At 32.1% G+C, this 10,865-nt stretch overlaps 2 protein-coding genes and 1 long non-coding RNA gene across 5 annotated transcripts in view; 2 read left to right on the top strand and 1 right to left on the bottom strand.

Annotated features, from left to right (window-relative positions):
- Positions 1–8,420, bottom strand: part of LOC126749390 (uncharacterized) — a 10,297-nt gene extending 1,877 nt beyond the window's left edge. Inside the window, exons 1-2 of the mRNA XM_050459081.1 lie at positions 8,103–8,420; positions 7,840–8,046 (exon numbers count right to left, since the gene is read on the bottom strand). Of these exons, the coding sequence (XP_050315038.1) occupies positions 7,840–8,046; positions 8,103–8,344 (449 nt within the window). The 5' untranslated portion in view covers positions 8,345–8,420. The remainder of the gene's footprint in view (positions 1–7,839; positions 8,047–8,102) is intronic.
- LOC126749444 (uncharacterized) lies at positions 5,507–6,748 on the top strand. 2 transcript variants are annotated; one of them, XR_007665074.1, is made up of 3 exons: positions 5,507–6,012; positions 6,074–6,233; positions 6,286–6,748. It is a non-coding gene; the product is annotated as an uncharacterized LOC126749444 (long non-coding RNA). The 2 variants fall into 2 exon arrangements; XR_007665066.1 differs by having other exon boundaries at positions 5,507–6,019.
- The window catches only part of LOC126749357 (uncharacterized), a 19,245-nt gene continuing 16,799 nt past the window's right edge, over positions 8,420–10,865 (top strand). For both annotated transcript variants that reach the window (XM_050459029.1, XM_050459028.1), the window contains exon 1: positions 8,420–8,909. In XM_050459029.1, coding sequence (XP_050314986.1) covers positions 8,492–8,909 — 418 coding nt within the window. In that variant the 5' untranslated portion in view covers positions 8,420–8,491. The remainder of the gene's footprint in view (positions 8,910–10,865) is intronic.

The following is a 10,865-nucleotide window of genomic DNA, read 5'->3' as shown; positions in this document are numbered from 1 at the left end:
GTATGAAATGTTTCTGGAAAAACATTACCCAGAAGTCCTACTCGATGCCAAACAAAATGATCTGAATTTCCAAAAATTGAAATGTGAAGTGAAATATTCTTTTTATCTACAGTATTTTCGTGACAACTACAACTACACGTTTGGTCGCCCTCGTTCAGATGTTTACGATGATGATGTGTACTACGTGTTCTGAAATAGAGGCCAAAATTTCCCGCGAAAAAAATGGCGCATTAAGAAGAGGTTATGAAATAGATCTTAAGTTACATAAGAAAAAAGCAAAGCTATTTTACACAAAGATGCAAGAATGCTTGATGAAAGCTAAAGAAAATGAAGATACAGAAGTTCTCTGCTTCGACTTTAAACAAAATATTCCCTGTCCACATATGTGTACTAGTGATGTCTTTTATAAAAGACAGTGGCGAAGCGTGAACTTTTCTTTCGGGTAGACAAACAATAAAAATTGTTAATTAGAAAAAAATATGTATTCAATATTATTCACTTTAATGAAATAGAGAATGAAAGCGCATGAAATATTAACTCAAAGGGAAAAATATGTAATGATATAAAAAAGAAAAAAATTATTACTACTAGCATAAAAAGATAGATAGATAAAAATAAATAGTACTTACAAAAAAAACACAACATAGGTATAACCATAACTTATAAATCCATAATATCCATTATTTTAAAATTAATTAAAAACAAATAAAAACACAATTAAAATACAATTGCCAATATCAAACAGTCATAGATAGCCCCTAAAATATCCACTAAAAAAATCTTTTCTATACACCCAAAAATAAAAATACTAATTATTAAATTACAATGGGCAGTGTGAATAAGAATTCAGTAAAAGCTGAAACTTACATTTTCCTAGCAAATGCTTAGTTTGCAATGGATAAAAGTAAGTAGTAACTTTTACTAATTAATACAATTAGCAAAAGCTAAAGTTGTTAGCATTGTCTAGAAATGGTGGGAATAAAAGTAAGCAATTACTAACAATATTAAGGAAAAGCTTACATTTTTGCAAGTTTGTTAGACCCTGGCTTAAAAATTTAGTATTGTTAAACAGTTTGGTAGAAATGGCTGCATTTATGAATATAAGATCTGTAAAATTTTATCCCGAAAGAAAAGAAAGTCGTGCCGAAGAATACCACGATCTATATAGATTTAGTGAAGAAAATGTTGAGTGGATAGCTAACCATTTTTTGGAGAATGGGTACAGTTTTATAGATTTCCCTGTGCTTTTGGTGCAATTGACACTCATGTACCAATAATAACGCCATCGCTACATGGTGACAAGTATAACAATAGGAAAGGATGGTGTAGTATAAATGTGCGAGCAACTTGTGAAGCAAAAGAAATTTTTACATCCGTAGATGCTCAATGGCCTGGCTCGGTGCACGACAGTCGTATTTTAAGTAGACCAAACATTTTTGGTATGATGAGAAGACGTCAACAGAACTATGGACCTATTTTAGGCGATAAAGGGTACGGCATAACGCCATTGGATGATTTACCAAATAATTTATTAAGTAAATACTTAAAATTATTTAAGTAAATACTTAAAATGTCTAGCTTTCGCTAGTAAGTAAAAGCAAAAGGTTATTCACTTCAATTTCAGCAAATGCTATTAGTAAAAGCTAAATCTATCTAGTAAAAGCTAAAGCTTATACTTCATACTAAAAGCAAAAGCTAAGTTTTTATTCACACTGCCCAACAGCACGCGCCCGCACCAAATAATGCCAAATGCAGATTCATCAAAAAATAAAACTGAAGATGTATTGCGGCCGACCAGATCAAGCGTGTCCATAAACAATAACCGTCAAGAGCATAATAAAATAGCTGGTCGACTTCGATAGACAAAAGCTCAAATGTCTTTTCCGCGAGTAAATTTTGCATACGTAATAAGCTGAATACTGATGCGGCCGGACCTCTGTCACCTGCTTGATGCGTATATGGTTCGATTAGATGCTCCAAATTTCGGAAGACAAATATTAATGTGTCTTCCTGGGGCTCGTATACATTAATTGGGTATCAGCCCTGCATTTTTATTTTAATTGGCGCGCCCCGCGCGTTAGATATTATAGATAGATAGATATTATAGCCGTTTAGATACTATATAATATTAGTAAGGAGAGCAACTACATTCTGTGTTATTTTTTTTTTAATTTGAATTCAACAATTACATGAAATAATTACGTAATAAATTAATGAGAAATGACTGGATTATTTTGGGTAGACAGTGTCTACCTTGTCTACTCGTACGCTTCGCCACTGATAAAAGACAACTTTGGTTGTACTGTATGTCCATTTACTCTGGCAAAAAAGCAAAGAGCATTATGTATACTTGGCCTGAAAATATTGCAAAGCGGGGCTGTAACGAAGTTCTCTCTGTACTTAACCATTACATAAAAGCATTCCTACCTAGCACTGTTATATATATTTACTGACGGTTGCAGGGGCCAGAATCATAACCAAAACATGCTAAAATTTTGGCAGCCATTGGTACTTAATGGAAAGTTTAAAAATACAACAACTTATTAGTTGTGTTCATAAAGGAACTAAAATTTAAAGTTTATATATGGCCTTTAGATCAAAATGTGTTTCATGACAGTGATTTCGTTTGCCTTTCCGATGTGAACACCGCGCCTACAAATGCGCCATAAGACAACATTACCTGTTTAGTAAACGAAATGTCCCAGAGTACTTCTACTAACATCAACAGCCCATCCCAACATGCCTCTACATCCTCAGATATATCGGTAGAGCTCGCATGCTCCAAGCCATAGCCATCGCCCCAAAAAAGAAAATCCATTTCTGAAATATCTCCTCTGCCACAGCAGCTTCCATTTCTACGACAATAATAACGAGTAGCCCTTACAAGGATGCCCTTGAAGAAAAACAACATAAGAAAGTGGCACCTCCTCAAACCCTTAACAAGGTATTTTCTTCTTCAAAGCCGACCTTCAAGGGACAGTCCTCTGCATCTAAATCTGATAAGGGAAAACGCCGTTTGCCGCAAAAGTCATCAAGTGATTCGTAATCGGAAGACGAAGAGTGCCTTTGCCTCGTTTGCCTATCTCCATTTTTGCAATCTGGTCCAGGAGAAGAGTGGATACGCTGTGTTTTGTGCAAGAAGTGGGCACACTTAAAGTGCACCACTGGTCGCAATACTGAGTTCTATGAATGTATAAATTGCGAGTCTGACAGTGACTGATTTTTTTTTTTATATACCCAATATTTTAGGCTTATATGTACATTAGTAAATTAATCTCAGAATTACATTTAGTTTTGTACTGTATTTAAATAGTTTAATAAACGTTTTTTCATTAAAAATAAAAAAAACATAGACATGGTGGACCATGTTTTTAGGGAACTTGCGGTTCAAAATAGGAAACCAGTATCCTAAATTGGACCAATGACTCTATTTGGATTTGTTTTTTTTGCTAACCACAGGAACAGGTTTTAGCCTGTTTTGTAAGCTCTATACATTTATAACAGCCCTAAAGTTATGTACAAATTTTTTGTTACAATTTGGTTCACAAAATTTCATTTTACAGAGGTATTTTGTTAGGTGGTCCAATATAGGGACCTTTCCCCTACATATTTTTTCAAAAGTATATCTTCGAGTGCACAGGTCGATGTTTTAGAAGCGTCTTTTCGACTGTCTGTTCCCTGACTAATAAAAAAAAGGTGCTTTCATTCCCAGTAAACACATACACGTTTATTTAACATTTTTTCAACGTGTCATACGTTGATAATTGGTGTTAGGACATTTTAGGTTGAAAGTTTAACCGTTGAATTTTGGTGTAAAATAAAACGGTATAAGTTAACGTTAAAAGGGCGTTGAATACGCACCAAAATAAAATTTAATATTTTTATAACGTTTTAATAACAGATTTTTATAACTTTATTTCTTCTATCATCTTAAATGTTTTTTAAACGTTAAAGAATTTTATTAATTGAGATATTATTTATTCTATAAACATTATTATAAAATAGGAAATTCATTATATTATCTTGGTACTTATGTTTCTTCTTTTTTGGTGACTATAAATTGCGTTTGAATAATATGTAGATAAAGTTCGACGAAAAAAATGTGTTAATAAAGATGTTAATAATGCTAACTCATATATATTACCTATCGATTCTACTCTAAGCTGCCTGCAAAGCTGAACATTCTTTAAGTGCAATAATTGTTTTAAATGAATATTAAAAAAATCTAAAAATTATTTTATTTGCTTAAAAATTTGTAAACAAACGAATGAAAGAGTATTTATTTGCATTGTAACCTATCTGAATAACCATAGATATTATATACTGTTAAAATAACGTTATTTTATTGGTTTAAATAACAGCCAATTTAAATGTCTTTTACATGTATAAAAGACACTAAAAAATAACCTTATTTCATCAGTTTAAATAACAACCAAATTAAACGTCTTTTACACGAATAAAAAAAACTACGCTTTAAAAACAGATACTCTAGAAAATTGGAATAAGGAAAATTTTTACTATCCATTGCATAACAAATTGTCGAAAAAAATTTAAAAAATAGATATTTGCCTAAAAAGATATAAACAAAACAAAACTTTAGTAGAAATTATTTGCATTGTATCGAAATGACCATGGGTATTATATTATTACTGTTATAATAACGTTTTTTAATGCGTTTAAATAACGACAACATTAAACGTCTTTTACACGTATATAAAACACTACGCTTTACAAACATAAACCCTTCGCTTTGATTGGTCTAAGAAAATTTGGGTAAAGAGGATGTTTACGATGCTGACGCATTGCATCATAACTATAAGTAAGCAAATCGTCAAAGAAACGACACAGGGTGAGTGTTTTGTTCATATTATATTTTCTGGAGTTTGTATTATTTGTGCAATTATTGTGTTTCTACTAGCAGTTCTTCGTTTGCCAATAAAGGTAAGTTATTATTAGTGCATGCCAAAATTAGTCAATAGAGAGATTTTACACCTCTTAATCTAAATTTTGGGAGCGGAAAGTAGATTTAATTCTAAGACTAAAAAATACACAAAAGTGATCTCGATCTTATTTTTGAATTTACAGGGTCTCATCTGGTCGGCAGGCATATCAAAATATATTATTTTAAATGGGATACCCTGTATAATATTTCTATTGGATTTTATGTTATAAACAATGTTTTTTATATAGGTATAGGCATCCAAATTTTGCTTCCTTCCAGAAAAATTAAATATTTTATAAAATATCATAAAATATTAACTAAATATAATTTTTTGCAAAATTTAGTAAAGCTTTTTGATATTTTATAAAAAAATTAAATGCACTCATAGGGTTTATAATAATAATAATAATAATAATAATAATAATAACTTTTTGGCTATGTTAGAGCGAAATTAATTTTATTCTAGGTGCTGCTTATATATACCTCTAAATTTTTCATTATGTTAAACTCAATTGCATTATTAAACAATAATTAATTTTCTTGGTAGTTTTAAATTTTTTTGAAATTAATTTTAAAAGGGCTTGTTTTTTGAAATATCATTTAAAAAGATATTAAGTAAGAAACCGCCTTTATTTATTATTGGATGCAGTATTTTTTTAGGTTTTTTTTTTAGGTTAAAGCAGGAAAAAAATTAACATGCCGCACTTTAAAATTTTATCGAAACGTCAAATTCAAAGAAAAATTAAATCAATAGCAACTTTGTTATTGCAACAAGGTTTGCCCACGAATAGTGATAATGAAACTAATATCCCTTCTATTCCATTATTGCCAAAAAACTGCAGTGAAAATATAACTACACCTTTAAACACTGTAACCCCAAAGATTTGTTTAGAGCCTAATGCATCCTGTTCTAAATTTAATGAAAATAGTTTGAATGAGGAAAATAATTTAGAATTCTTGGAAACTGGATCAACTTTTGATTTTGATTCTGTCACTGACTCGTCTGAGGACAACGTAAATGATGATGGTAGTAAAAATGTAGTTTCCTCGTTAAGCCAATGGGCTTTATGGTAATGGGTAAATATTCTCTTATTTTTTTATAAGAGTATATTATTTTCCTTTGTTTTCCAGGTACGTCGATTAGCTGGTTTGGAAGGATCCGGGGTTGAGGCCGTAACAAGACGTATTATGAAATTTCTACTTACTAATGAGGTAGGGAACCAATTTAATTGGAAGGGCCGCCATAACAAAGTTAGTTTTGAAACCACTGCCAGTATGGCTATTGTTTACGGTAAAATTTTGAAGCAATTTATACTTTTTAATCTTATTTCATTAAATTTTAGAGGCCGCCAGGCTTAATTTTCCTATGGCCGAAAAAAACGATTTAAAGGTAGCATGGAGCGTAAAGGAGTGGCTAAAGCATTCAGCCACACGCATAAAACATGGTGAAAGGATTTAAATATTTGCCTCATCTATAGGTTACGACGTTTCTGTAAATGTACATGTTATAAACCTTCTTTTTTCTTAAAAATTAGTTCAGTTGCGTTTAGTCTTAAACATTGATTGAGTAATTTTTTTTATCAAGTTTACGTTTGTGTAAGAATACTTTATTCTAACAGTTTTTTGTTAAACATTATTTCAGTTGAACTTAATTTGAGTAATGTTAATATTTTTTTATTCTTAGATTAATGTTTACGTTTGTGTAGATATACATTAAAATATTTACCATTTCTTTTGGTATAAATTGGTTTAGTTACGACTTATTTAAAGAATGTTAATATTTTTGATTTTTAAATAAAGTTTTTGTTAATAAAATTAAAACTAATGTTTTTAATTTCATCTTACCACTACCCCTCCAATCTTAAGATTTCAGAAGTTGATTTTTTCATTTATGGGTAGGTGTCTAAAGTTTAAATCATTATATTCTTTTTGTATACCTACGCTTCAAAAGACCACCATTACCATTTCTGATAAGTTATATATTATACTAACTACTGTCATATGTTTTTTTTTTATCAAAAGTATTACCATCAGTATCTACGTGTCGTGTATATATTATGTATATGTATAGTCATCATCAGACATTATTGGTTTTGGTAACCTGTCAAAAAACCTGCTTTCTACTAGTTACAACTATGTGCCTACCTGCTATTTACTTTTCGTCAGGTGGAAAGCAGTTTTTTTGACAGGTGACCAAAACTAATTATGTCTGGCAGCAATTATGCATACGTATTTCAAACAATAGCTAAAAACGTCTAACTAAGGTTTTTCAATTAAGTTGCTGAAACGTTTTTTTTTAGGAATAATTACAAAATAGAAATTACGTTAGAAAAACGTGTTCTTATTGATCATTTTACACGTTATTTATAATCCAATATAAACGCCTTTTTTACGTTTATTTAAACCAAAAGATAGTTACAATATATCATCAATGTACACTTATTCTCAACGTTTCACTTTACACGTTTCGTACAACGTTTATATGCGCGACATTTTTGGGTTGATTGTACGTTATTATTAACGCTTTTACATTTTGGTGTTTCGTCATTTTAAACGTTTTAAAAACGAATATGTGTTTATTGGGTTTGAAAAAATTAAGTTGATGGTCGTAATTTATTTTTGGGCAACCCTGTATATACAAACTTCACGTACAAAAATGCGCAACTTGAAATAAAAATCGACGGGTCCGAGCGTTTTTTTTTCGAACACATCCCTGAATTTTAAATGAATTTAGACATAAGTTTTGGGATGCACTGTATAAATATTTAGTATAAAAACAACTTTAACAGATTGGTACGTATGGACGAAAAACAGTGATTTTTCTGAAAAATTTTATCAAATATTTGAGGTATATTATATTGGGTGTCCCATTAAAAAGTAAAGATTTTATCTCTTACATGGTAGCATTGATCATGATAGCTAAAATGGCCCCTCCGAGCATCGTGATTAGTAAGACAGTTAGTTTGAATCCTACGAGGATGTAAATTATTTCCTCTTTAGATAGTACGGGTGCCACGGGTTGAAGGCAATCCGCCGATGTTTTCGGACAAAATTCACTTGTTAAATGGTAATTACGTTTCATGGATGGTTGCACAGATAATTCCCTATAATAAATGATATTCTCCAAACAATTGTTTACTTAAATAATAAAGGAAATTACGATTGGGTCGTCATCTCGCTGGTTTGGCTAACGGTGGTCGTTTCGCTCTCATTCTTTTTCTTGTTTTTCCCCCTTTTGGCTAAGGACCATATTATGGAGGAACGTACCGAGGCGTCCGATTTGGCCCTTTTCTTACCCAATTTCGACCTGGATTTTCTGCCATGATCGGATTTTGACTTTTTCAAGCTTATATAGCTGCCTTTCTCTCGGTTCGTGCGAGTTTTGCTTCTCTTGCGGGCCATGTTTCACAGGAATTCCAGAAATAAAAAAAATTATTAATCCATGACACTTTTACTAACTATAACAATGACAATTGCTAACCTGAAAATGTCCTGTTAAGTCACTTTCACTAAACCTGTTTTAAATTTGTTGCGAAATTCTCTTGCAATATGGCCCGAAAGAAGAGCAGATCTCGCATAAACCGCAAGAAAAGTAGCGAGATCAGCTTGAAAAAGTCAAAATCCGACCGGGGCACCAAATCCAGGTCGAAATTAGGGAGAAAAAGTTCAAAAAAGGGCCGCACAAACCGCGGGAAGAGTAGCGACGTGAGTCTTAAGAGGTCAAAGTCCGATCAAGGCAAAAAGAAATCGAATACATCGGACACTTCGTCCATATGGTCTATAGGGAAAAAGAAAAAACATAAAAAAGGGGAGTCCGAACCCGATTTTTCCATATGGGAGTCGGAATCCTCGGTTAACACCACCCCCAGTACCACCGCGACTAGTGTCACCAGTGTTCCGAGCACTACCGCTACCACTAGATCGGAAGATATTACTCATACCGATAGTTACATAAGAAGTATTTCTGGTAAGTAATAATATAAAACAGTATTCTTGTGAATTTGTAACCAAAGATTGTGTATTAACAGTGGTACTTTGTCCGTTTTTCAGTGATTACAAAACTGATGAAAGTATTAAAATGTTTGAAATTATATTAGCATCACTAATAAATTCGGGGGCTTTTAATATTGCTAATGCCTTCCCAGTAAAAATAGAACCATGATCCTCACACTTATTTTCTTTTAATATTAATTATCGGAATAATAAAGGCCCAACCTGTACCATCAGCAGTTTTTGATTCATCTGTGTATATTTCCAAGTACTTTTGAAATATATTTTAAGTATCTTTCAGAGTAGCTTGATTGGATTTATGACAGTTCGTATATCGTCACTTCAGATCAGAACTAGCCTATGTCCAAAATTCCCAAAAATGACATTCCTTCACCACCGCATCGAGTCGGGCCGCCCGGGTTCAGTGCAGAAGTAGCGTAACTCCCGAACGATACACAAGTCCGCGCGTCAGGAAAAAATAAATAGCCTAAGTCTCAAAACAAAATATTATTTGGTGCAGAAGGAGTCTAACTACAAATTAAAGCCTATGTGAATATAATAAATTATAAATGTGAACATAGGCTACTTCTGGTAAATAAACTGGATAATAAACATAATAGTGGACTTAAGCTTCTTCTGATCTGACAAGTTCATAATTTGCAGAAAGAAAGGGAAAGGTTTTCCTTATTTTTTAAAAAGTGTTTAATAAATTTGAGCTATAATGTACAAGAAACTGACGCAAAGAATGGTCGGTGCAGTGCAAAACCTCGAATCTACAAGACAAACAGGTAAGTACAACCTATAGAATTTTTGAGTGCGCATGCAAAAAAACTAATTTTTTTTAAAAATAATAACTATACTCATTATTTCGGATTAAATAGGTAGAGCTCTTGAACATCTTAAACTTATTTTACAGTAGTATTTTACCTAAAATTTCACAAAAAAAAGTTTTATTTTTATACTTTTTTTTTAATGGTGACAAAAAGGCACTATAAAAACTTTATAAAAAATCGCCGAAACACGTCAACTGAGAAACGGATTGAAGTTTTAAAATGCGGTATTGGTTCTTTATAATAATTGGTACAGATTTTTTTTTACAAATTTTAGGGTGTGCTATTTATGTGATCACCACTGTGTGTACTTCCGCATTTTTATAAGTTATTTGGTTTTAGGTGATGCGTTTCGGATTTTTTTATTCATTTTTATAAAAGTTCTAAACCTTTGAGCCTAAGGCACATTTATAGGCTAAGTAAGTAGCATATTATCGCCACACTTTTTGCTGTTTTTTTTTGTTCAACCATTTGCCAAACACCCTATATATTAAAAAGGCAAACAATTTTAGTGTTATCCTATACGAATATTGAATAGTCTCTTAATAAGTCTTCATTTTGCTTTCAGATTCAAAATGTAAAGATGTATTAAGAGACCTCGGTACACGTTTGGAGACTATGGAATGTTTAGCTACTAAATGCAATAGCTCCTTGACAATGGAATCGATAATGGCCAAAAGTGCGGATTTGGTACCACCTCCCGAAGTTGACATAATCGAAACTTTCACTTATTTCAATTCGATTTTTGCTCCAGATATAAAGACAATTGAAGAAATAAGAAGACAGATGTTGCCTGATGATACTTCTCATCATCCTGCTATTAGGAGCCCTGCAAATTTGGCACAATCTCCTAAAGAGAAGGAAATGATAGTTTTGCCCTCGGTTTTGCCTTCCACAAGTAATCTTCGACCGCTTCAACAGAACACACAGCTTGAAATGGATTTAGACTTATCTTCCTCAGAGTCTGATCCTTTTAAGAGTGATAACGAATCAAATGATCCCGACTACAAGGAAAACTCTTCCGAAGTGGAAGAAAGTGAAGAAAATGAAAAAGAAAATGTCAGTGAGCAAGCAAAATCGTCACGAAAAAGAAAGCGCAATAC

This window comes from Anthonomus grandis, chromosome 2 (genome assembly GCF_022605725.1).
Source record: "Anthonomus grandis grandis chromosome 2, icAntGran1.3, whole genome shotgun sequence".
Taxonomy (NCBI): domain Eukaryota; kingdom Metazoa; phylum Arthropoda; class Insecta; order Coleoptera; family Curculionidae; genus Anthonomus; species Anthonomus grandis.
Note: the sequence above shows the minus strand (reverse complement) of the source record. Positions and strands in the feature narration are given on the sequence as shown.